We start from the raw sequence: 27,455 nt of genomic DNA, 5'->3' as shown, positions 1-27,455 counted from the left end.
ACTTGAGGTCATCCAAAACTGCTGCCCCGTGTCTTAACTCGCACCAAGTCTTGTTTGGCTATCACCCCTGTGCTCGCTGACCTACATTGGTTTCCGGTGAAGCAACATCTCAATTTTAAAACTCTCATTCTTGTTTTCAAATCCCTCCATGGCCTCGCCCCTCCCTATCTCTGTAATCTCCTCCAGCCCCACAACCTTCTGAGATATCTGCGCTCCTCTAATTCTGACCTCTTGAGCATCCCTGAATTTAATTCGCTTCAGCATTGGTGGCTGTGCCTTCAGTTGCCTCGGCCCTAAGCTCTGGAATTCCCTCCCTAAACCTCTCCATCTCTTTGCCTCTCCTCCTTTAAGATGCTCTTTAAAACCTTTGACCAAGCTTTTCGCAATCTGCTCCATCTCCTTATGTGGCTCGGTGCCAAATTTTCCTTTATAATGCTCCAGTGAAGGGATGTTAAAGGCGCTATATAAATACAAGTTGTTGTTTTCGTTACTCAGCTGGGAGAAAAATAGAAAATGCATCTGCGGTGACAAAAGACAGGTTAACATTTTAAGTATATTTAAAAATTTGAATTCACTGCTTTTTGGCTTGCTGCAGACATGAACAAGTTGCCCCCTGTGGCAGCAGAGAGCACACTTTCTGGAGCTTCGGCATGTTGTTGGGACGATAATAACCCACTAACCTGTCCCCTCTATTTACAGTTACTGACCTGCTGCGTATTTGCAGCATTTACTTCCCTGTTGAGTGCTGAACTAGTTAGCTGCTGAGCCAAGGCAGCAGGTTATCAGCTTTCTCTGGGAGGTGTGTGAGATTGGCTGACAAACAAGATTGCCTCTGATTCTACCTTCCGCTCAGCATTTCCCCCATGGCAGCTGAGATCCAGAACCGAGCGTAGTAGGGAAATTAAAACAACCTTAACTGCCGCAACCCCTCCCCACAACCACCCCCTGACACGCTTTGCTCAGATATATTGGTTCTATAATATAATGTGGCACCTGATCGGCAGGGCATGACTATCCTTTTTAACAGACGAGATCATTGACTGACAATCAGTGCAGTATTGAATTTCATCATTGGCACCAGCTGGACCTCATCGTCACAAGGCGAGCCTCTTTAAACAGCGTTCAAATCACACGCAGCTTCCACAGTGCGGACTGCGACACCGACCACTCCCTGGTGTGCAGCAAAATTAGACTCAAACCAAAGAAGCTACATCACTCCAAGCAGAAGGGCCACCCGCGCATCAACACTAGCAGAATTTCTTATCCACAGGTGTTACATAAGTTTCTAAATTCACTTGAAAAAGCCCTTCGAAACACTCCTACAGGGGATGCAGAGACTAAGTGGGCCCACATCAGAGACGCCATCTCTTACTCACCAATGACCACCTATGGCAAATGTATGAAGCGGAATGCAGATTGGTTTCAATCTCACTTTGTAGAGCTGGAACCTGTCATAGCCGCTAAGCGCATTGCACTGTTGAACGACAAGAAAGCCCCCAGCGAGTTAACATCTGTAGCACTTAAAGCAGCCAGAAGCGCTGCACAAAAAACAGCCAGGCGCTGCGCAAATGACTACTGGCAACACCTATGCAGTTGTATTCAGCTGGCCTCCGACACCAGAAACATCAGAGGAATGTATGATGGCATTAAGAGAGCTTTTGGGCCAACCGTCAAGAAGATCACCCCCCATCACTGACCAACGCAAGCAAATGGACTGCTCAGTTGAGCACCACCTAGAACTGTACTCCAGGGAAAATGTTGACACTGAGACCGCCCTCAATGCAGCCCAGTCTCTGCCAGTCATGGATGAGCTGGACGAACAGCCAACAAAATTGGAACTCAGTGATGCCATTGATTCTCTAGCCAGTGGAAAAGCCCCTGGGAAGGACGGCATTACCCCTGAAATAATCAAGCGTGCCAAGCCTGCTATACTTTCAGCACTCCATGAACTGCTTTGCCTGTGCTGGGACGAGGGAGCAGTACCTCAGGACATGCGCGATGCCAATATCATCACCCTCTATAAGAACAAGGGTGACCGCGGTGACTGCAACAACTATCGTGGAATCTCCCTGCTCAGCATAGTGGGGAAAGTCTTCGCTTGAGTCGCTTTAAACAGGCTCCAGAAGCTGGCTGAGCACGTCTACCCTGAGGCACAGTGTGGCTTTCGAGCACAGAGATCCACCATTGACATGCTGTTCTCCCTTCGCCAGCTACAGGAGAAATGCCGAGAACAACAGATGCCCCTCTACGTTGCTTTCGTCGATCTCACCAAAGCCTTTGACCTCGTCAGCAGACGTGGTCTCTTCAGACTACTAGAAAAGATCGGATGTCCACCAAAGCTACTAAGTATCATCACCTCATTCCATGACAATATGAAAGGCACAATTCAACATGGTGGCTCCTCATCAGAGCCCTTTCCTATCCTGAGTGGCGTGAAACAGGGCTGTGTTCTCGCAACTACACTGTTTGGGATCTTCTTCTCCCTGCTGCTCTCACATGCGTTCAGGTCTTCAGAAGAAGGAATTTTCCTCCACACAAGATCAGTACGGAAAGTCCTCATCAGGGAACTCCTCTTTGCTGACGATGCTGCATTAACATCCCACACTGAAGAGTGTTTGCAGACACTCATCAAGAGGATTGCGGCTGCCTGCAATGAATTTGGCCTCACCATCAGCCTCAAGAAAACGAACATCATGGGGCAGGACATCAGAAATGCTTCATCCATCAATATCGGCGACCACGCTCTGGAAGTGGTTCAAGAGTTTACCTACCTAGGCTCAACTATCACCAGTAACCTGTCTCTCGATGCAGAATTAAACAAGCGCATGGGAAAGGCTTCCACTGCTGTGTCCAGACTGGCCGAGAGAGTGTGGGAAAATGGCGCACTGACACGGAACACAAAAGTTCGAGTGTATCAAGCCTGTGTCCTCAGTACCTTGCTCTACAGCAGCGAGGCCTGGACAACGCAGGTCAGCCAAGAGCGACGTCTCAATTCATTCCATCTTCGCTGCCTCCGGAGAATCCTTGGCATCAGGTGGCAGGACCATATTTCCAACACACAAGTCCTTGAGGCGGCCAACATCCCCAGCATATACACCCTACTGAGCCAGTGGCGCCTGAGATGGCTTGGCCATGTGAGCCGCATGGAAGATGGCAGGATCCCCAAGGACACATTGTACAGCGAGCTCGTCACTGGTATCAGACCCACCGGCTGTCCATGTCTCCGCTTTAAAGACGTCTGCAAACGCGACATGAAGTCCTGTGACAAGTCGTGGGAGTCAGTTGCCAGTGATCGCCAGGGCTGGCGGACAGCCATGAAGGCAGGGCTAAAGAGTGGCGAGTCGAAGAGACTTAGTAGTTGGCAGGAAAAAAGACACAAGCGCAAGGGGAGAGCCAACTGTGTAATAGCCCCAGCAACCAATTTTATCTGCGGCACCTGTGGAAGAGTCTGACACTCTAGAATTGGCCTTTATAGCCACTCCAGGCGCTGCTTCACAAACCACTGACCACCTCCAGGCGCTTACCCATTGTCTCTCGAGATAAGGAGGCCAAAGAAGAAGAAGAAGATTGAATTGATGCCAGCAGAGGGTGCTGTTGCACCTCGTACCATGTTACCTACCTGTACAAGGGCGCCACCTGCTGTGTCCTCTCACCTGCCTGCTTCGGGGCAGGAGAATTTACTTTTCATGTTTGCTTATTTCTAATCTATTGGTAAAAATAGGGATAGATTTTTTTTAAAAATTTAGTTGATGGCAATTTATCAAGATTATGATGATGAGAATCCTGAAATGTTGATTTTTGTTTATTTTTACAGCATCAGTGAACAAACCGATTTGAACCCAGTCACAACCAGTGCCCACGTCATGATTGTACTGCCACTCTCCCTCTCTGGGTAAGTGTTCCCTCCTAAAAAAAAAACACATTCCTATTAGATCTGAGCTTCCTATGTTGCTTGTTCAAAGAGTGAGTGTCAAAGTTCAAAGGGGTGTGCAGCAGGTTAGATATTGACCCTATGATCTGGGTCTTAGCCCAGCCGAGAGTGATGGGGATGAAAGTTCTCTCTGTCTGCTGGCTTCTAAATTTGAGCAGTCTCACCCCAGTACCTTGTCAACATGCTCCCACAATACAAGAACTACACAAGAAAGAAGTTGCATTTTTCATTCGTGTGGGGCCTCAGCAGTGTTGTCACTGTTATATAGGCAAATGCAGCAGTCAGTTTCTACATAATAAATTACCTTGGTCATTATCGCATTGCTGTTTGTGGGAGCTTGCTGTGCACAATTTGACTGTTGCGTTTCCTACATTACAACAGCGACTTCACTTCAAAAGGACTTCATTGGCTGTAAAAGCGCTTTGGAACGTACTGAGGCCATGAAAGGCGCTACAGAAATGCAAGTTCTTTCTTATCCCACAACATCAGGTGAATGGATGAACAGTTGATCTATTTTTGGTGATGTAGATTGAAGGATCAATATTGGCCAGAGCGCCAGGGAGAACTCCCCATTTCTTCTTCGATATAGTGTCATGGGATCTTTTACATTCACCTGAGAGAGCAAATGGAGCCTTGGTTTAACAGCTCATCTGAAAGACAAATTCACGCAAAATGAATAGCAGCAGAATCAGATTCAAAAAATGACAACAGCAGGGAGTGACTTTAAGGATATAACCTAACAACAGCAACAGCTGCTACTGCTTGCTAATAGAGGGTGCTGGAGGAGGTGGCAGATGTAAGGGAGATACAAGATCCTGGAGAGATTTGTAGACACAACGAGGATTTTAAATTGGATGTATTGGAGGGGAGGAGAGCCAATGTAAGTCAGTGAAAAGCTACAACAACCACCTGAATGGCGTCTCTGAGTGAGATCACCAATTACTGTCTGTTCAAATTTGTTCTGAATTATTAGCAGTGCCTTCCCTTGTACCCGGCAACAATTGGTGTATTTTAGCTCTTTAGGACCTCTGCTGCCACCAGAGGGAGGAGCCTTTTATCCCAACAGCCTGGAATGTGTCTTTTGCTTTTGGCCCAGCACCAACTGGCAGTGCCAATGCCAGGTACCCACCAACAGTGTGTTCCATTGTCTTGGTAATCTTCACCCTCCCTGATTCATGATTCTGTCGCCATGACTGCAAGATTATTCATTTGCAGTTGGCTCCCAGAGGTCTTGTCTAATCAGTGGATATTGTTTAATGCAGGTTATTTCTACATTTCACAGATCTGTTACACCTCATCAGGTCTTTTTTGGAGGTGACATCGTGGGAGAAAGCGCAATGAAAGAAGAGGAGGATGTGGGCAGTAGTGTTGATTATGAACTAACGGCAAGTATAAAATATTCCATAATGACTGATTGAGGAGTGAAGTCCTCCAACAGGAGTGAATGGGAAGGGATTTTGGTGCCTTGGAATTCAGTGGAATGGGAAGAAATTCAATTAATTGGGAGTGAAGAAAAAGAGATTTTTGGGTTTATTCACTGATCCTGCATTCCCAGCACAGAATTGCACATGAAGGCCAGAATTTTACTGCCCCCCCAACGGGTGGGCTGGTGGCGTTGGGGGGGGGGGGCAGGGGGGGACTGTAAAATTGGGTGGGAGGCGGGGTGGGGGTGCCATTCCCGTCGCCTTCCCACCCCCACTGCAATTTTACACGGGGCAGCAGCAGGAAACAGCCCGCCCACCCCGGGCCAATCAAGGCACTTAAGTGGCCAATTAACTGGCGAGGCCCCAAAAACTTAACTGAGTTCTGAGGCCGTCCTTCTGTCGCTTCTGATGGCTGGGTGTAGTCCCGGCAGTGGCCACCACTCCCAGTGGCGCTGCTGGGACTAAGAGCTGCCAGCCCGCTTATTGGCCGGCGGCTCTATTAGGCGGGACTTCCTGCCTCAAGGAGGTGGAAGTCCCACCCAAGGCTAATTAAGAGCCTGGGGAGTGAAAAATCCCGGTCTGGCTCCCCAGGCCCGGCAGAGGTGAGCTCGCCACCGACTTTTCAACCAGTGGGTGGGGCCTCCCGCCCAACTTAAAATTCCAGCCAAAGAGTGTTGCTGAGACTTAGCTGTTGTGGTGAGACCCCATCTCCAAACCACATCCCATTTAAATGAGGCTTCCCCCCTGGGAGTGTGTAATTGGTGAAGTTACCCCCTTGTGCATTGGAATTATATACTGGGATTCGTTCACAAATGGGGATTGAAAAAAGTGACTTCTTTGCTCTGCCTCTTGTGAAGTGTGTTGCAGCATGGGCAGGAGATCATTGAACACAACTTGAGGACAGCCAGAGTTAATGGTCCATCTTCTGTATCCATTAGGTGCTAAACACAGGCAAGGTCCTGAAAACCTTGAGCGCTGCTTTCCTGAACATCCGATGGCCTTATGAGATCAGCAATGGCAAATGGCTGTTGTACCCAATGAAAATAGAATTTGAAGGGGATGAGAATATACAGTGCTCTCCTATACAAGCTGTCAACCCTCTTCAACTGGTAAGAGTGCTGAACCAAACACTGCCTCTCACTAAAGAGTCTGTCAGTGTCTCGGGGACAGACGTGGAATTGGGAGCGATGTAAAGCAGGCTACTGACTCGCTATCATTCATTTTACACTGTTGCGCAAAATCAAGATGTGACCCCCAGTGTAAAATCGTTGCAACTCCGACACCAACACCTTTTGTGATGTCTCTGAGTGAGATTCGATGTGCTGATGCCAAGCAGTGAGCAGTTTGAACCTGTAAATCCACAAATTTTAGCAACTGAAGCTGCCTAAACTCATTTGGTGTCGGACTATTCCAGCTAGAAGCTAGAGGACATTTTCAATCCATCAGTGAGGGCTGGACTCAGACCCAGGACTTGGGGATGAAAGGGCAGTGTGCCAGCCCTGTGCACCACCCGGTGCACCCCATCCCCAGAAGAAAGTTTTGTTGCCCTGCGTTACAAACACACCGATATCGTCTTTTGTGGGGCGAAGGAGTTAATTTTTTTTACATAAAAGTTTACACCCCAGAATCTTAGAAATAGCTTTGGAACAATGCGCTCTAATCTTTTTTATTTCTGCTGATAGGAATTCAGTGATAACCAGCGAGTGAAACGTAACGCAGAGAGGGCACAACGTGACAATGCAGGCCAACAGCAATCAGTGGCTCACCAGACAGAAGCAAAGAAGAGTCTGACCCTGGTAACTGACCCAAATTGCTAAACACGCTCTTGCTTTCAACAGGTTAGGCTTGGAAAATTTAGGTAGCAATGGGTGAGTCCGACAGCTGTGCTTTTAGCCACAGCAATGGCCAATGGACAGTGTCTGATCGATGTTCAGAATGGGAACTACGGGGGGTGTCAATGAACTAGGCAATGGATTGGGGTTAGCTCCAAACCAATCACCAATCAAGTGCTTGAAAGTCATTTCCACGTCCAAAATGAACAGAGAACGAAAGATAAGGGAAATCAATTGTTCTGGTTTTCTTTCACAAGGAAAGGAGGTATAGATTTGACTTAGTGTAAAAAGTAAACCTAAAGTAGTAAAAATAATGGGGAAAAATGAATGGGAAATAGTAACAACAGGGTGATGAGTTTTATATTTATTTCCAATTGAAATTGTGTTTTAAGTGTTTGTTTTCTAGCTTATGGTTAATATTGTAAGGAAGCTGCTGCTAGCATTTGAGTAATTTTATCACTATAATAAAATCTACAGAACTATTCCACCCAGGTGGACTGCTACGACATGTCAGCAGTCTGAGGGTTCACAATAGAGCAGTCGGTGAATTGATTTGTTAGGAAACCAGCAAAGTAGGACTACATTGTTTCCATTTCCTCTGTGTCAGGTCTGTAAGTGTTACACGGCAGCAAACAATCCTGCACGTTATTCAGTTTCGAAGGGTTAAGCCAACAGTCCTCAGATCAATCCGAGCACATGCAGTTGTTTAATTAGAGTAACCAGTGGTGGATGTTATGTATTGTCCGTTTGCAAATTGAATTTGATTCTAATCTTGATAAACATTTACCCACAGGACTGTAAACTGCGGACTGCTAACTGTGTTGTCTTCCAGTGTCCTCTACAAATCTTGGACACTTCAACTAGAGTGAAAATAAGCGCACGGCTATGGAACAGCACCTTTCTGGAGGTGAGCCGTACAAGCAATTATATTATGAAATTATTGCAGCCCGGACTGGTGGAATGAAAGTCTCCCAGCTCTGTTGGCAGTGAGGTTTGTCAAGGAAATGAAGTTGGGGCAGCCTCAACCTACCCTATTATTATTAATAAAGGTTATGGAATCAAGGTGGATAGGTGAAGTTAAGATACGGAATCAACCATGATCTAATTGAATGGCAGAACAGGATCGAGGGGCTGAATGGCCTCCTCCCATTCATATGTTCCTAATTGACAATAAATTGCTAATTTCACTGAGACCAGCAGGGTGACCAATGTGGGAAACCGAAATGTCACATAGTTCGGGTAAGCATTATTCTTTTGAGGTTGGATTTAAAGCCCCTTGTTGGGTTAGAGTAGAGGGAGATTGAGTACCGAAGGTTCCGGTTCTATCCCTGGTCTGTGCAGAGCTGCGGATTTCAGCAAGCACTGTGGTGATGGCGCTACATTTGGTCTTCACGTCTGTGGGGCTCAAGAAATGAAAACATTGGCCAAGATTCCCACCCCTGATCTCTATCTAGGGCTCTCTTCCTGCAAAGTGCATGTTAGAGGTAATACAGATTAGGCTTGTGGAGTGATGACTGTCACAATGAACTAACCTGCTGATTCTCGCTTGTCTCAGCTCAGATGTGAAGAATGGTCACTTGGATGAGGTACTGTGCTTGTGCTTGTGTTAGAACAATTCCTTCTTGTGTCCTGAACCCATCCAAGCCTTTCCATAGCTGCCTTGGTGTCAAAAATTCAGATAGTTTGTGGTCCTGTCTTCTGTTCCCTGGCTTGGTGATCTCAGTTAGAAATGTAATGGTCTGGGGAGGGGAAATGATGAATCTTTTTTTTTAAAGACGTGTTATTGAAATTACAGGAGTATGCTTCACTCAGTGGCATTCACCTGATCATTCGTGCTGACATCAGTGTGAAGTCAAGCATCAGAAACCTGAAGGTGAAGAAAGCTGCTACTCAGGTACAGAAATATCTCCAAATCTAACCTTTACTGGAAGCTTCACCCAGTATTTCGATGCAATGCTGCGTATTAGGGTTGTCAAGAAGGTGTGTTCTTTTATTTCAATTTCTGGCACATGGAGGACACTTGACTGTTGTGTTACGACCTCAGTGAGATTATTAACGTTAAAATACAAGCTATGAAGCCCCAGACAAATTTTAAAGAATTACACAACAAGATTTTACGTTTTAAGACTTTTATTATAACAACTAAACTAAAAAAAATCCCCATTAACTAAATAGTACTTTGTAAGTAGCTGATACCCCAAATTACAAAGAAAGGTATTTTCTTTACTTAACACTTGGAAACCTCACACCACACTTATACGTTACACAGTCCTCTTTGATGGTGAAGTCTTTGCAATTAAAAGTCCCAAACTCCTCCCAGTTCCGATGGGTTGGATATCCCAGTCGATGTTCTCTTTGCTCACTTCTTCGAGCACTTTCGACCTGGATGTCCATGAATAAGGCAATTCCTGGTGATCCTGTTGGACTTTTACTTCCCCATGAACTTCAACTTTCAAAACAGGTTCAAGTCTTCACAGTCTTTCGTTGTATCAGTCTTCTCTGAGAGCAGGTGTTCCCTCTCTCTCTTTCTCTCTTGAGGCTGCCACTGCTGTTTGTCTTCCTTTCTTACAGCCTGTCTGCCTTCAGAAAGTCTGTTAAATGTATCTGGAATCAAAAGTCAATAGCTCATTGTCCTTTTCCAATATGCAAAGTCCAGAAGTCTGGTTTCACAAAGCTACCCGGGCCTTCCTTTGTTTCCAGGTGTTAACGGCTGCCTCATACATTTGCATCTTTAGAATCACTGACTCCTTGTTTATGCTCTGAGTGTCTGGGGGGGGGGGGGGCGGGGGTGAAACCCATTGTTGGTCAGGTGTTACCCCTGCTGTCTGTTTTTTTTTTAAAGTCTTTGATCTGTGTTTTCTGCTTTCCTGTTGACCAAGATTTCTGTCTTGTCCTTAAGCAAACTGGATGTGAGGTCTCCTGACCTCTCGGACTCCATCTTAAACTTTTTAAAATCACAGTTTTTAAAACCTAATCATGTTACAAAGTCCAGTGCTCATAACAGTTGGCCTACTCCTGCCATTTTGAGCTTTGTTTCATGATCTTGACAAATGCACCGTACAACAGTGTCCCACCCAGATTTACTGTAATCCTCACGACAGACAAGACCAATATCCCAATACTACAAGGCTCTACCACCCCATGCTAGAACAACGTGCATGTAGCATCACCACCAGTAGGCTGCTAAGGGTTAGAAACACAGACCATCAGGAAGCAACCTCCTTACCTCATGAGGGCCGCCACCCATCCAAGTTTGGACCAGGCTGTCGAGAAATGTCTTAAATGTATACCAGACAAGAAAAGTCCATTTGTAAGAATAGAAGTCAGTTTCTCTCACTTGCTGTTAAGTTTTATGATGCAGAGACAGTAAATATTAGAGTTTTCAATGAATTTGTATCATCAGTAAAGGTTGCACCCCATACTGTTGCCCATCCTTCTTGCTCTCTTCATCCCCTGCACCTCTTCCCCAGCTTCCAACAATAACAACTTATATGGCACCTTTAATGTAACCACCTCCTCCCCTTCCCCTCACCCTCACTCTCCCTCTCCCATCCCTTCCCCTAAACTCCTATTTCCCCCTCACCCAGCTGCACCCCTCCCCCCAACACCCAAAGACAGCCAGAGGACCCTTGCAAAATAAATCATGGCAATTGTCTTTGGAAGAAGCATTTTGTGCCAACTTCAGCTGGAGGAAGACAAATGGCATGACTGCCGTTATTTTAAGTGGTTGTGACCATGTCTTCTTCTTGCAGCTTTTCCAAAGCCTGTTTTACAGACTAAACGCAGACACACGGTATATAGCCAGAGGAAAAAAATGGTGAAGTGGTTTCTGATTCTGTGAGTGTGTATTCGAATTATTATTATCACCTCTAACCTCTCCAGGTTACCTTGCCAATATACCCAGAAAAGGCAAGTGTGGGATACGTCGGAGCAACTTGGTTGATTATACTGATTGCTGTTCTGGCAGGAATCCTGGTGCTGGCTCTGCTTGTGTTCCTACTTTGGAAGGTAAGCATGGATCTGATATAAAAGTTATCTTGCTTAAGTCTTTGATTTACCAGTTCACACCTGAAGCCTCTTTCCTCCATGTTTCTTGACCTGTGGGGTTGAAGGTTTCAAACATGTATAGAAATGTTTTCAGCACTTAATTCCGAGATGCTGATGTAGCATTCCAGTACAAACAGGATGGCCCATTTGAGTCTGGTGTTGTTCCAACGATCATGAATAATTGAACCGATCTGATGCTACCTTTGGTCTATGTTACACCAGCATCCAGGATCTGAACACAGCATGATATTTGCTGTTTTTTTGCTGGAAGCTGCACTCTTTGTGGGTGAATGTTATGGTGATGATTGATCCAACGCTGTTTTGGACTTTGTTGGTCAGCTGAGTCGAAGGCATTCGTGCTAGATTGTTGCATTGTGATTTCTTGGTGTTTTATGCATAGTGTGACACTTGGGTGTAATGGTTGCTTTCAATGCTTTCATATAAAGCAATTGTTTGGTATCTTTGAATCCCATAAAATCAACTTTGCAATGTCACACATGTGGAGACATATTTGTTTCCACTGTTCTTTCTCCACACGTGTGAAAGAGAGGATTTTTTTTTCTAAATTTGTTGTTGGGATGTGAGCACCCCAGCTGCCTTGAGAAAAGCCAAATAAGAATAAAACCCAGCGTCGACCTAGGCACCGGAAACTACAAAGGCGCACCCTACCCAGTCGATGCTGCAAAGTCCTCCTCACTAACGTCTGGGGACTTGTGCCAAAATTGGGAGAGCTGTCCCACAGACTAGTCAAGCAACAGCCTGACATAGTCATGCTCACTTAATCAGACCTTACAGCCAACGTCCCAGACACCACCATCACCATCCCTGGGTTTGCCCTGTCCCACCGGCAGGACAAAACCAGCAGAGGTGGTGGCACAGTGGTATACAGTCAGGAGGCAGTGGTCCTGGGAGTCCTCAACATTGACTTCAGACTCCATGACGTCTCATGGCATCAGGCCAAACATGGACAAGAGAATCTCCTGCTGATTACTACCTACTGCCCCCACCTTGGCTGATGAAGCAGTGCTCCCCCTCCATGTTGAACACCACTTGGAAGAACCACTGAAGGCACAGAATGTACTCTGGGTGGGGGACTTCAATGTCCAGTTATCAATAGTGGCTCGGTCGCACCACTACTGACCGAGCTGGCTGAATCCTGAAGGACTGCCAGACTGGGCCTGCGGCAGGTGGTGAGAGAACCAAAAAGAGGGTAAAACCTATCTGACCTTGTCTCCACCAATCTACCTGTCGCAGATGCATCTGTCCATGACAGTATTGGTAGGAGTGACCACCATATGGCCCTTGTGGAGATCAAGTCCCGTCTTCACATTGAGGATACCCTCCACCATGTTATGTGGCACTACCACCGTGCTAAATGGGATAGACTAAGAACAGATCTAGCAACTCAAAACTGAGCATCCATGAGGCACTGTGGGCCATCAGCAGCAGCAGAATTGTATTCAAACACAATCTGCAACCTCATGGCCCGGCATAACCCCCACTCTACCATTACCATCAAGCCAGAGGATCAATCCTGGTTCAATGAGGAGTGTAGGAGAACATGCCAGGGGCAGCATCAGGCATGCCTAAAAATGAGGCTACAACACTGGCATCTGCCCGACAATGTGGAAAATTGCCCAGGTATGTCCTGTCCACAAAAAGCTGGCCAAATCCAATCCGGCCAATTACTGCCCCATCAAATCTACTCTTGATCATGAACAAAGTGATGGAAGGTGTCGTCGACAGTGCTATCAAGTAGCACTTACACAGCAGTAACCTGCTCACCAATGCTCAGTTTGGGTTCCGCCAGGACCACGCAGCTCCTGACCTCATAACAGCCTTGGTTCAAACATAGACAATTGAGCTGAATTCCAGAGGTGAGGTGGGAGTGACTGCCCTTGACATTAAGGAGCCCTAGCAAAATTGAAGTCAATGGGAATTGGGGGCAAACTCTCCATTGGTTGGAGTCAAACCTAGCACAAAGGAAGATGGTTGTGGTTGCTGGAGGACAATCAATCTCAGTCCCAGGACATCACTGCAGGAGTTCCTCAGGGTAGTGTCCTAGGCCCAACCATCTTCAGCTGTTTCATCAGTGATCTTCCCTCCATCATAAGGTCAGAACTGTGGATGTTCGCTGGTGATTGCACAGTGTTCAGCATCATTCACAACTCCTCAGATACTGAAGCAGTCTATGCCTGCATGCAGCAAGACCTGGACAACATTTGGGCTGATAAATGGCAAGTAACATTCACGCCACTCAAGTGCCAGGTAATGACTGTCTCCAACAAGAGAGAATCTAACTATATCCCCTTGATGGTCAACGGCATTACCATCGCTGAATCTCCCACCATCAACATCCTGGGGGTTATCATTAACTGGGGCAGCCACGTAAATATTGTGGCTACAAGAGTAGGTCAGAGGGTGGGAATTCTGTGGCGCGTAACTCACCTCCGGACTCCCCAAAGCCTGTCCACCATCTACAAGGCACAAGTCAGGAGTTTGATGGAATACTCTCCACTTGCCTGGATGGGTGCAGCTCCAATAGCACTCAAGAAGCTCGACACCATCCAGGACAAAGCAGCTCACCTGATTGGCACCCCATCCACCACCTTCAACACTCGCTCCCTCCACCACCGATACACAGTGGCTGCGGTGTGTACCATCTACAAGGTGCACTGCAGCAACTCGCCCAGGCTCCTTCACCAGCACCTTCCAAACCCACAAACTTTACCACTTAGAAGGACAAGGCAGCAGATACAAGGGAACACCACCACCTGCAAGTTCCCCTCCAAACCACACACCATCCTGACTTGGAACTATATCGCCATTCCTTCACTGTAACTGGGTCAAAATCCTGGAACTCCCTTTCTAACCGCACTGTGGGTGTACTTACACCACACAAACTGCAGCAGTTCAAGAAGGCGGCTCACCACCGCCTTCTCAAGGGTAATAAATGCTGTTCTTGCTGGCAACGCTTACATCCTATGAATGAATTTTTTAAAAAGGTGGCGATGGGCCTTCTCCTTGCGGTAATTATGGTGAAGGTGCTCCTCTTGAGCACCATCAAGCCTCTTGAGTGATGCTATGGCCGTACCCATTCAGCTAAGTGGCAAGTATTCCACCTTGTAGGTGGTGGAGATGCTATGAGGAGTCAGGAGGTGGTCCACTGATCTGAGTACCAGTCTATGACCAGGTCTGGTAACTACAGTGTTGATATGGCTGGACCAGTTAAGCTTCTGGTCGATGGTAACTGCCAAGATATTGATGGTGGGGAATCACAACTGTGATGTCATTGTAAGTCAGGGCGCGATGGCTGGGCTTTCTCTTGTTTGAGATGGTCATTATCTAGCATTCATGCGGTGTGAATGTTATCTGCCATTTGTTAGCCCAAGCCTGGATGCTATCCAGGTCCTGTTGTAGATTGGCATGGGCTGCTTCATTATATTTCCATAAATCAAGAAGAGTTCAATTTCACAGTAGTTTGGTAGCCCTAGGCAAAGTATGAGTTAGCCTGGTCTCTGAATGGGGAGCTGGGCTCCAAGGATGGAGACTTGGTGCGATGGTATTGTACCCCAATCTTTGACTTGCATGCCCTTCCTGAGCTGGGGGCATGAGACTGGTGAATTTATCCTCCTGTGTATTAGTTGCCCTATTCCTACCTTGAAAGCAAACCTCTGCTGCACTCTCTACCTGGTGATACTGTGCTGATTTGGTCATGGTTTTTTTACCCTACTGTGACTTTTCACTAACTTTGGAATTAAGGTAGATATGAAAGACAGGAATCAGTTCACTTAAATAGGAATGTGTGACTTGAGTTTCAGTTGTATATGACATGCAATTGTAATTCTTATTCTTGACGATGAGGGGGTAGATTTCCTCAATTCACTTTGTGCAACTAAATCGTAAATATTCTTTATAAACTGAATGGTGCTTTTGCTATATGTAGCTCACAGAGGAAATCTTCTCCAAAGTTTGGTTAAAATCTGTATGAATGACTACAGGAAGGGGGGGTGATGCTTGCAAAATGTACTGTAATATTAATAATGTGTAATGCCAAATGAGCGGCACTGAACTTGCCTCAGAATGCAAAAAGAACAAACTACACAGATTGAGACGGTGGTATGGGTGCCTGCTGGGTCAGAATTCCTGCCATTTCAGGAATTTTTCATGGGATGCAGGGAATCTGCCATCAAATTGAAGTAAGGATGCCAAAATGAGACATTTATCAAAGAACGATTCATATTCTAGAAGTCAGAAAATGCTGCTTCCCATCGCACTCCTGTCCATTGACCTCACAACAGACTGGGCCTAATTGAGTTCTGATTTCTTGTCCTTTGGCCACATTCCGGAAAAAAGACATTGAACCCCAGCACACACCTGCACCACCTCAGACGCTCCTTTGGATGTTGGCTCACTCATCCCCACTTGGTTTACCTGTCGTAACGCTGGATAAACGTTGCTTCCTTGTAGTGCGGTTTCTTCAAGAGAACGAACAAAGAGTCTCAGTATGAAACTGAATATCACAGGGCCCATCTTCAAACCCAGCCATCTGACCAGGAGAAACTGGCCACCGAGGCATAAGGCTGACATCTGCAGCGGTAATTGTAGTGACAGGCCTATGCTTGGTCTGAGGAGAAAGGCTTGCTGTGGTAGTGCCAATGAGTATAGTGTGTGTTTTTGCACGGACACTGAGTACTTGTCTGCCAGGGGGTGTGTAAGGATTATACACAAGTCTCAAATATTTAAACAGGTCGACGGTTCAAATAATGGGATATAGAACTGGTTATGTTCCCTTTAAACTACACCCATTTTATACCTCCCCTTGAAAAGAAGAATGAGCCATTCACACTGAGCAGCTCGTGCTCAAACAAGTAAGAGCAATTAAAGCTGTTCCAGCCCACGCTATAATGGAGCACGGTTGAGAGCATAAAGACGACCAAACCCAGTAGAACACAGCTCATTCCTTCTGCAAATGTAGAAATCCTTGGTGCAAATCCAGTGAGTCTCCAAGTAGTTCCTTCGACCAACATTGTGTTGTGTCTCATAGCCACCAGACCTCACCAGACTTTTGCAAACCTCATTCTCCCCTGCTGGGTGCCACAGGTCTTTTAGCTCAATAAGTTTTTTTTTGGTGAGGGGAGGGGAGGGGGGGTTGGAAGTTGTCTTCATAATAAATTCATAGTCACAGCCAAAGACCAATTGAATGCTCCAGTCCAATATAAGCACCAGTGAATAGACATTCATCCCCTGTAGCAAGGCATCAATTGGCATGTTTGAAGTAGTCATAGTGATTCGCTCAGGGAATAATCCTTACACTACCTCCCCTCCCCCCGCCCTGGCCCCGCCATTTTGTGTATCACGTGGCAGTAATGGATGGGTTTGCAGTGTGTGTTAGGCATGCACGTCAGTTGATTTCTGTGATTTTCTTTCCTTTGCCTCGCTTTGTAAAGTTTGGATTTGTTTTGAGTGTACGCACAGTAAGGATAGCCTGAGATGCTCTGCATGGAACACATTTTATTTGAGTGGTTTTATCCCCGAGGAATCAGACACTTGTTCTCCCACATGCTTGTGTGTGTGTTTCACTTATTTGAAATAGTTGGATTAGCTTTTTTTCCCCCTCTGGGGTAATGCTAGTCTGGGGTGCTGGGGCATTGTGATTGGCTCAAGTTGCATGAAGTTAAGGTCACCATAAAGTGACATTTCCACCTTAGGAAATATTAAATACTATTTCTGTTTCTTTTTCTCCTCCCTCACTCTCCTCCAAGGGCTCCCTAGGTTGCTTTTGACTACGGTCTCTGAACAGGCTGGCTCTACCCACAAGACTCTTTTGTCTCTGTGCAACTTTCTTCAACTTAGTGTGTTAGTGAACAGGACATGGAGCATCTTCCATTACTTACAATATGATACCAATAGGGGTTGGGCAGAAGAACGCCATTGTCCACTCAATCTCAGACAAGCTTAACCAGGAGCAGAATTGGCATCGAGAACTCAGGGGTGGGGTAGGAGTCTGTGATGGAAAGAAAGATATCAGGACGCCCCAAAGTATTTTGCAGTCAAACAAGTACCTTTGGAAGTGCAGCTACTGTTGTAATGTAGGAAACGCAGCAGCCAATTTGCGCACAGCAAGCTCCCACAAACAGCAATGTGATAATTGACCAGATCATCTGTTTTTAGTATAGTTGGTTAAGGGTTAAATATTGGTCCCAGGACACGGGGGAGAAGTCTCCTACTTTTCTTTGAAATAGTGCCATGGGATCTTTAACATCCACCTGAGAGGGCAGACAGGACCTCGATTTCACGTCTTGTCCAAAAGAGTGCAGCACTCCCATAGCACTATATTGGAGCATCAGCCTGGGTTATGTACTCAAGTCACTAGACTACTGAGCCATATCTGTTTCCCTAGCTGATTAAACTGAGCAGCCAGACAGAGAAAGGAAATGTGGTGGTGAAAGATCTTTTTTCTTTACTCGTGTCTATCGTGGAATGAACTTTTATAAACAGGCAAACATGTAAGAAAGGAGCCCAGACTAAATGGTTGTGAGTGACCTTGTAGCTTAAAGCAATGCCTGGTGTAATATTGAACCACATGGACCAGAATGTCCTTAGCTTGATCCCTAGTCTGTGCTGATCTGGGCCAGCACAGCAATGTTGGGAGCTACTGAAGAGGGAAAGAGGAGTTCCACTCCTGATCTCTATCCAATGATTTCTGCTAGAAAGTACATGTGTGGAGATCAGGTGCAGATAGGACTGGGTTTGATTGTGATATCCCCTATGCTAGAATAAACTGCTGACACTCGGGAGGGGGTGGGTGCGCAATTTTAACCTCACCTACCGGTTAGGAAACTAACAGGATCGGGTGCAATGCTCGTTTGGCACCCCGCCCAATTTTACTGTGCAGTGAAGTTACCTGAGGGACGGTGCTGGCGTCGCAACAGCCCGCTGGCAGATCGCTGCAGCTCACTGGCTCCATGGAATTGAGAGGTCCAATCTCAGGGGCACCTTGGGCCTTACCATTCAGGCACAGGGAACGTACCCTGTGCCCCCCTCCCCCACCCCCGCATGCCCAAACATGGGCACGCCCAAATTACTAAGGCAAGCATGTGTGCCATTATTGCCCTGACATTCTCTCTGATTCTCTCTGACTCCTGTCTGTTTCTGAGCATCCATTAAGCCTCACCATGCTGATGATTCATTCCCCGCCTTGCTCAAAACCTGAGACAATTGTCTTCCTTTAAAGGTCTCTTGGGAAGAATGAGAACTTGTCAGTGGGAGAATATTTCTGCATTTCCCCACTTTTGACTGCTGTCAGTTTAGGCAGCTGAGGGATAACATGAGTTTAATGTCATGGGGAGCTTTGTCCTATAGACAACCTGACCAGACCCAGCACCAGAAACGGTCCTTGTGTGAGTTCCCATTACGGTCTGACGTTCTGACCGTGTTGAGTAACTGGCACAGGATGGACAACGGGCTGAGGTCCCCAGGCAGTGGTCTCCTGAACCTCAATCTATATTTTCCATCAAGGATACTGCTCAAAAGAAGAACCCTCGGGCCTGATTCGCAGCCTGATGCGATCAACGTGCTATTTGGTGATTTATCAAGGATGTTGCACAACTGCAAAACCGCTAAAAAAAAAAAAGGCGGTGCCTTGACATATTTTAAAAAGCCCAGAAAATGGAGTGGGTCAGAAGTCAAAGGAATGGTTCCCCATTATGTGATCACGGAACGATAGGGACGAGGTAAGCCCTGGCTTCAGCCAACCCACTGCCACTGCTCTCCATGCTGAGTTAGTTGATCTGGCTAAAGTGGCCCTGTGACAGGGAGGAGGGAAGGGGAAAAAAATAAGCTGGAAATTGTGCAGGTGATGATCAGGATTCAGATCAGCTGTGATGCTGCCCGTGGTCAAATAGCAGGCTGACACCCAGTATTTGGGCTCACACATGAAGAATGGCCTTTTTGGTGCGGTATTGGATGTTGCCTATGGAATTGCAGCCGAGAGAGTGACAGCACCTCTTAAGGGAGGTAAGTGGGGAGAGCCGCATCTGAAGCCGTGTGCTGGTTAAAGAAACCGAAGGTTGCCCATGGCCTGATGTCAAGACAGTGATTTGTTACGTGCCACATTTCAGAAAGCAAAAATAAATGGCCTTCTCTCTCTCTCTCTCTCTTTCATCTGCAGTGTGGGTTTTTTAAGCGTTCCCGTTACGATGACACCGTCCCACAATACCACGCTGTGCGGATAGGAAAAGAAGAGCGACAGCTACACATGGATGAAAAAAAGACGCAATATCAGAAGGAATGGATGACCCACTGGATTGACAGTGACGGCTACTCATGAACCTTATTTATTTTTATATACTTTAATAATGCGGCCTAAAAATCCAAAAAACCCCACCCCCAAAATAAACCATGTATGTTTCTGATTATAGCCACAACCAGCTGCACTGAAAATGAACAAGGTGACATTTTGAGACAGTGAGAGCCACAAAATTTACATCTTGAACCCAGAACTGCTACTTGATAACTTTGTGGTGCGATACTTCCGTGAATCATGGTCGTGAATCATAATGGTGCTTGCTAATGAATGATTAACAGACTTGGTGTCATTCGTACAAGTAATAAGCCCTTCCACCCCCAAACAATGCTTCCAATATCTTGCCCTGTTGATGTTTTGGCTCAGATGCCTGTTGAAATGATCTGTCGCCAGTTGGTTTCCAGGTTCAATGTGACTTTTGCAAAGGAAGGCAGGGACTTGTCATTTTCCACCTGATCCAACTCAGTTACAACTGGCAACCATAACCGAGAGAACAGGACATCCAGATTGCTCATTTAGCGCTCGGTCAGAGTGTATTTGAACAAATGTGGATTGGCTGAAAGATGTTCTTAGTTGATGGCTCCAATGTCGATAAGTTCCGGAGCAAGAAAAGACCTTTTGGCCCATCAAGCCACCTCAATCCAGAGTCCGCGTCTGATTACTTTGTTGCAGACTACCCATGACACAATGTCAGGTGATTGGCATGATCTCATATAATAGGGAATTAGAGGCTACAGCAACACTTATTAAAATCAAATTATAATATTTCAGAAATATAGAATTGAAATGTGAGAACTTGCATTGTGTGCAGTGTGGCACTTTACACTTCAAAAAGTAATTCATTGGTTGTGAATTGCTTTGGGAAGTCCTCGGGGTATGAAATCGCTGTGTAATGGAGGCAAATGTGGCAGCCAATTTGAACACAGCACGATCCCACAAACTGCACTGCGGTGACTGACATAGAATTACATTGAATGTACAGCACAGCAATAGGCCATTCGGCCCAACTTGCGTTATATGTCTGTTTCTGCTCCACACGAGCTTTCTCCCACCCCTCTTCATCTCACCCTATCAGCATAACCTTCAAATCCAGTTTATCATAGGGATGAATTAATCCTGAATTTTTGTGCACTGTCTTCCTAAACAGGGGATAGGCCAATGGATTGGATGGACTAGACTTTCAGTCTCATCTTTCAATGGACAATATGTGCTCATTTCTATCATAACAAAAGCAGTCGCAGACTATGGAGCCATTTTAAGAGGTGGTGATGTAGGTGTGAAGTTTCACTCGGTGGAGCACAGGTCAGAGATAGGGGAGCCTTCACATTGGAGTGGGGGCTTGCAAAATGTCCCCTTATAAATTAAACCAAGGTGTCTGTAACTACTTTTAAGATTCAACCTTGATACCCTTGTAGTCATTTGGGTCTGGCATTTCTGTCACTTTAATCTGCCAGCCACAAGTGTAATCGCCTGGACTACCTTGTGGAACACCCTCTTGGAGAAAAATAGACCACACTGGGTGAAGAGGTAAGGAAGGAAATAGGGAATATCTTCAGCTCCCACTGCCCTGCGCTCCCCAAAATCCAGTTTTTGAAACTGGGGCAACCTACATCCAAGCTCATCACTCAATGAGTTAGAAGAGAATATGAGAGTGAAGAAGATTCACATGCTCAATGAGTCACACTCGTTCTCTCGCCCTTTCCCCTATCTCTATCTCTGCTTTCCCCTTCCCTCTCTTCAACACTTCCCACCTCCATTTAGGACCTACTCAGATCAGGAATGCATCCTGTGAGAAAGCTCGGGCATAAATTTTACATCCAACATGACTGCGTGACGCATCGAGGCCAGCCCTCAAAGATTGTAACCAAATAGTGTAACAATAATAGAGTAATAGACTGCATTGATTAATTGTATGCTACACTAGGGTATTAAGCCACTGTTCTTGAGTAGTTATTTATGCTTTTCAATTGAGCTAACTGACATAATCGAATCCATTATTGGAGTCAGCTGCACTTTACCAAAGAAAAACAAAAGAAATCTTCTAAGCATGTCATCAAATTTAACTGAATGAGCTGAGGTATTGAGCAAAGGATTGTTCTTAAAAGACCATTTAAATCATCAGGTTTGGTCGATAAACTTCAATGTTAGGAAAAGTACTGATATCAGTCTTTGCTTAATTCCTTTCAGTTTAATGCTGTAAAACTGTTGCTGCCAACTCACTCCAGATCCTGATCCAGATTACTAAATTCAGATGCCTGTTCATGGTATCACTGCTGGAGAATATTTGGCACAAAGTCAACTTTTATATTACAGCTTTGCTACTGGGGCCGGCTCCAGGTCTGTTGACAGCCCTGTAATGTAAATGTGATGGCACAATTGATGCCAAACCTAAATAGCCACTGATCCTGGGTGCCATGCGTCACCAAATGATTCGAACTTTTGGGCCTACTCGTACAGGACAGTCTTTTGGCCTGCCCATACAGGCCAACAATGTGCAGCCTCTCCCCCGCGCAGTCGTTTCAGTGTTTCCACCCATGCTGACTGCTGCCCACATCGCGTGAATTCCCATCCATCGGTGCCCTTAACGTTTATTTTGTTGAAGCCCTTCGAGCAACAGCTGTTCTGCAGTATAAACACAAAATGACCACTCACAGGGCCCAACCAACAGCCATAACCACATAAAACACAGCAACAAGTAAACTGACAACTACCCACTTTCAGTACTTCATCAATGACGTTGGCATCTCCTTGGTGACAGTACCAGGCCCATTGTTTAGCCAGATCACAGGAAGTATCAAGCACCTACTGACAGGAAGCTATGGGACCAACCCAGGTGTTCTGCCTGTGGGTGCAGAGCACTGATAAACACTAGTATGTGGAGATCTGTAACATTTAAAATGAATCAGAAATTATAACTGAAAAGTAATGGCCACCCCACAGAATAGAATGCTTTAATTGAGGTCAGAGTTCCCTTCTGATGTATGTTCTCTGCGGATTGGTGTACATTTTATTGTTCGCTGTGTGCCTCAATTATATTCTAAATACTGGAAGGACTCAGAAAAACCCTGTTTCAAGTATGATAAAAGCAGAAAACGCTAGAAATATACAGCGGGTGTGAAAAAGGAAAGACATACATTAAGGCTTCAGGTGAGACCCTGGATCAATGTTCTCCTCCTGTTTCCATGTCCACCATTTTCTGTCTGTACTTCAGAATTGCAGCATCTGCTGTTTCTCTTTTCATTTGATACCTTTTCTTCTCTGTAATGAAGGGATGAGAACCATGTAAATGTGCAAATGACACCAAGCTTCCACTCCTCCAGCCGTAGTTCCTGATACTTCACAAAGCAAACCAGGAACTGTGGGCAGAGACTTCAACTCAAGGAAGTGTCAATAAATTGCATTGTCCTCAAACCTCTGACCAAACTCCAAAATTCCTTTCAATGGGGTTGTGTTTGAAATCCATTTCTTGTCAGGTAAATCTTAAGATGGATAACCCTCCCCTCCCACTGACTGTCAATGGGTGAAATGCAAATCAAAAAAAGTCCATTTGGGGTCATTGCCCCTTTAAATAGAATCAATCCTGCCTTAACTGGGCACCAAAACTCAAAGAGGCTCCACTGTGGTAATCAGAAACATACAAAAATGGCTCCTGTTACAGAGATACAGCCTTTTGTTTTTTTTTCTGAATTAATCTGTGCACTTGAATGTCTTGGCACATTGAAGACGTTTTGGAGACTTATTCGCGAAACAGACCAACGAACAGGACCGCCTATCAGATGCCACTTTTAATTTGGCACTTTTCCTGCAAAGTATTTTTTATATGCTTCAAAATTCCTTTTCGGTGTTTTCCTCCTTGTTGTACTGAGAATTACATTTCTGGGAAAATTTAATCTTTTTATGTACCCTGTTTTCCCCACTTCAAACTCTCTGCTTGTCAAAAAGTGTATTATTTCGAGGAACAAGTCTCACCATGTTAGGATGTTATTGGGCCGGCCACCAGCTTGTTTTGAGATTCACTGCTTCACTGCCACGCTATTAGCGGTTGAAAATTGTTGCGATTGGCAGCACTGCGTCAGGGTTGGTTGGCGGGGAGGGAGTGGGGGTGGGGGGGGGGGCGGTTGGTGTGGGAGAGAAAATTGGAGGGACTTCCTGCTCCCGAACATTGCAGCGGAGCCAACTGTACAGAGGTGCCACAGCTGGTACCTGTGCCCTCAGAGTGTCACATAACATCATGTTTGTTTTTTAAAAAAACTGGTTGACATTGTGTTTGGCTGGTCCTGTCGATTTGGGCCTGTATCGTGAGTATAGACACTGAATTAATGTCTACTGAATTTTTAAGGAAAGTCTGTCTTGTGCAGCAACAATTACTGTTAGTAACCTGAAGTGACTTCGTTACAGTTTAGTGTATGGTACTGTGTTAACTGAAACCTGTGCATCAGCTGCAAAGTGCGCATTATCAGAGATTTTGTGAGAGACTGAAGTCGTTCTGATTGGTGCACAGTGTTTCTCAATTTCCGAATGCGGAGCAGTCATCATGGCTGTATCAAACTGGGCAGTGAAAACACTCCTTTTCACTGGTGCATAAATCTGCATCTCAAAGTTATGATCTTCCTGCTTTTGAACAGTACTGTAGAAGTAAACCAGACTCTTTTTGTCTTACCTTTAGCTCTGTCCATGCAATGCACCATTCCCTGCCAAAGACGGGTGGTTAAGCCCTCAGGCCTGTGCCAACCTAAGCTTTACCACCTGCCTAGTTTTAGACCAGACAGTCCCGTTTTGAAGGGGTTGCCTGGACATTCCTAAAACATAAACAGGGTGCCGAAGATCTATTTTATTTTGAAACCAACTGCCATTTTTGTTTCATTGACTTCCGCCGCCCATGATGAGCAGGCATTAATTATTCAGGTTTTCCATTGAAAAACAAAACAATCAACAGCACTCATGGCATGAAATTCCCCTCCCTCTTCCTCCCTCAACACCCCCTTTCCCTGTCCTGTCCCGAGTCAGGATTTAGATACGAGAAAAAGTGGAATCGTTGGACCAACCTGCATGGCTGGAGATTCTGAAGTCAGGGAGGCTGATTTCTGGATGCTATATAATTAGTTCACGGTCCTCTGAGTCCTGATTAGAATCTGCATGTTCCAACAGATATAGTCATTTAGCAGAGGAAGTGCGCTGTTGAGTGTTACAGGTGTCACTCCACAGGGAGATGGCTGAATGAATGTTTGAGTTGATGGGGAGAATGCAGCAAAGGTGAATTTCAGCAGCAGGTAATGCTCAGCTGAAGCTGAAAAACTGCCCTTTCAGCATTGATTCAAAGAATACACTGGGACTCTCTAACCAAATTCCCCATTTCCAAACTCACCATAAAAACTCCATCTGCTTTTCTTTTTAAAATAACAATAGCAGGAAGTGCTCAGCTTTCACCCATGCTACAATTTTGGTTACTTCACAGATAATGCACACTTTGGAGCTGATTGATGTTTTGCAATGCTTTAAATCAGATCAAAGAAATGCCCCCTCCCTCCAGTCAAAGCTTTTTGTGATCTTCACGCATGGCTTGTATGCCAAAAGCATGATCTGTTAGGAGAAAGAAGCCAGTCTCTGCAGCCAAACTGTATCTTAACAGAAGATCCACGACAGAGCCTGCTGGGCAGGGCAGGGCAGGGCAGGGGGTTCTACAGAGTAGAGTGGTTTTGTTCGGGCAGGTGGGAGTGTTTGGGGGAATTTGGCCCCTTTTCAGTGGAGCATGCGATTGCTTATTGCACAAGGCTCAAATCCCCACGTCGAAAGGCCAACAGTTTTTAATGAACTGATTGCAGGGATAACACTGCATTTTCTTTTACTTTATCAGAGTTGGAGCACATCACATTTCACATCATTTGACATGGTTTCATTCTGTCCAACCAAGTGATGCTTCTCATGAAAAGTCATTGGCAAAATCTTTGTAGTTAGAAGCAATTTTCTCCTTCTAGTTATCTCTCTGAATTGTTACTCGTGGCCATCTTTGCTGCACCTGTTACTGCCTTGGAGCGAACAGTTACAGATCCTAACCAATTAATTGTGACCAGCTTTTCAGATTAGCTGGTGAGCTTACCTTATGCATGCATATTAATTATTAAAGGTGCATTGTCTTTATATCATTTTTTTGCATTTAAGGGCAAAAATCACTGATCCCGTATTGCCAGAGGGGAGTGTGGTCAGAGAATCAGTCCTATGGATGCTGCAGCCTTATCTCCAATCCACGCTCCCTTTGAGCACAGGTCCCTATGAGAGTGTATAATCAATGAATGTACTCTTTAATGCTTAATTTGAAAACTGCTCCTGTTATGTTTAAAAGAGCAAGTGGATTCTCTTAGATGAAGAACTTCAAGAGGGAAGTACCTCAAATTGTGACCTAGCAGATATGAGTGTATCTTTTTGTATCGAGAGTTCATTTTGAAGACTTTTACATTTAGGCAGTTCATCCATTACCTGGGAGAAATCACACTGAGGAGGAGGAAGATTGTATCAGCTATTTAGTCCACTCCTGGAAAATGGATGAATACAGGAGCCCGGAGGCCCATGCCAGACCTGTGTGGGAATTGTGAAGGTTCGGGGATTTGTAACTCCATGTCCTGTTCGAAGTGTCCTGGTGTACTTATAGATTCATTGGTCCACCTGTCCCTTTGACCCTGGGTGACTACAGTAGCCAATGGGAATAGACTTTCAAGGGCACCAATTTAGACAGAACAACTGAAGGAGTATAGATGAAGGGTCAACCCCCATTGTGCAGGACACCAGCAAGGTAGAGTGGAAGAGTGGAGGTGGGGAGAAGGTGAGGTAAATCAGGAAGTACTGGTTAGTTGAGGCCAAGCTTGGATTTTTAAAGAGTGTAGATTAGAAGAAGAAAGGATGATTGAGAGAGGTTAGGAGTTCTGTAGTGTTGAGGTCCTGGGTAAGAGTAAGTTGGAGGAGGAGATGGTGCAATGAATCTTGATCTCCACATAGTGAGGAGAAAGAAAGGTGGGTAAATTAGAAACTAGCCCTCTGAAGGGTATCAAACTAGGTAACTTATGACTACAAGCCTAATGGGAGAGATGAAGTTTCGTGCTTCTGATATCACAAACTGATTTACATTGACAGTAAATCACTGATCACAAATTATTATCCTTGTATCTCATCTAAAGGAATCAATTTCCTCTGGATTAACAACCCCCACCCCAACTCCAGGTATAAATTGCGCGACACTTTATAAACCACCAGAGATGCCTCGTAATAACCTTGCATGGAATGGGTTTGATGCTAAACTCAGTAAGACAGTAGTTTGCCCTCTGGTTATGTGTTGCCTCCGTTAACATAGAAAAACATTTGTCCTGCAGGTCACATTGCTGGCGTAAAGTGTGTAAAAAAAAAAAAAAAAATTACCTAACATAAAAATAGAATTTCCGTACTGGGTCTCCGTTATTGCCTATCCTTCACAAAATATGCCACAATTAGTGAACAGCAAATGTCTGTAACTGTTCCGCCCTATATTTTGTGCCTTACTTCACATGCTTCCAATGCTCCCTTTTACTTTTTTTGTACACTTTGCATCCAGCGTGTTTAAATAGAGCTATTCTTTCCCTAATTGTTGGGGTTCATTATGCTTTATTGTGTCTAGTGATTGACCAGTTTCTATTTTTAATCTGATTTCTTCCTTAGACCCTTGCACTCTGTATCCATGGTAACTTGAGTTAGGAGGGGTGTAATGGTCGGTTCTATGGACAGCTCCATAGACACACCCATCCATTGTTGCTGCTCCTTCGTCGTTTTTCCTGGAGACTTGCCAAGAGTGCCCCATCCTAGACTTAATATCACCAGACTCCTCCACCCTCCCACTCCTCAGAGTCTCTCACTTTTTTAATGGCCTGGCCTTCTCAAAATGGCCATCG

General features: G+C 45.4%; 1 protein-coding gene across 3 annotated transcripts in view; it reads left to right on the top strand.

The window, feature by feature from the left end:
* LOC137358541 (integrin alpha-7-like) overlaps nucleotides 1-23,632 on the top strand; it is a 155,073-nt gene extending 131,441 nt beyond the window's left edge. For all 3 annotated transcript variants that reach the window (XM_068024485.1, XM_068024484.1, XM_068024483.1), the window contains 8 exons: nucleotides 3,815-3,892; nucleotides 5,214-5,316; nucleotides 6,294-6,464; nucleotides 7,038-7,151; nucleotides 7,981-8,094; nucleotides 8,983-9,081; nucleotides 11,070-11,195; nucleotides 19,408-23,632. In XM_068024485.1, coding sequence (XP_067880586.1) covers nucleotides 3,815-3,892; nucleotides 5,214-5,316; nucleotides 6,294-6,464; nucleotides 7,038-7,151; nucleotides 7,981-8,094; nucleotides 8,983-9,081; nucleotides 11,070-11,195; nucleotides 19,408-19,566 — 964 coding nt within the window. In that variant the 3' untranslated portion in view covers nucleotides 19,567-23,632. The remainder of the gene's footprint in view (nucleotides 1-3,814; nucleotides 3,893-5,213; nucleotides 5,317-6,293; nucleotides 6,465-7,037; nucleotides 7,152-7,980; nucleotides 8,095-8,982; nucleotides 9,082-11,069; nucleotides 11,196-19,407) is intronic.
* Nucleotides 23,633-27,455: the final 3,823 nt, after the last annotated feature.

The sequence above is a fragment of the Heterodontus francisci genome, chromosome X (assembly GCF_036365525.1).
Source record: "Heterodontus francisci isolate sHetFra1 chromosome X, sHetFra1.hap1, whole genome shotgun sequence".
NCBI lineage: Eukaryota > Metazoa > Chordata > Chondrichthyes > Heterodontiformes > Heterodontidae > Heterodontus > Heterodontus francisci.
Note: the sequence above shows the minus strand (reverse complement) of the source record. Positions and strands in the feature narration are given on the sequence as shown.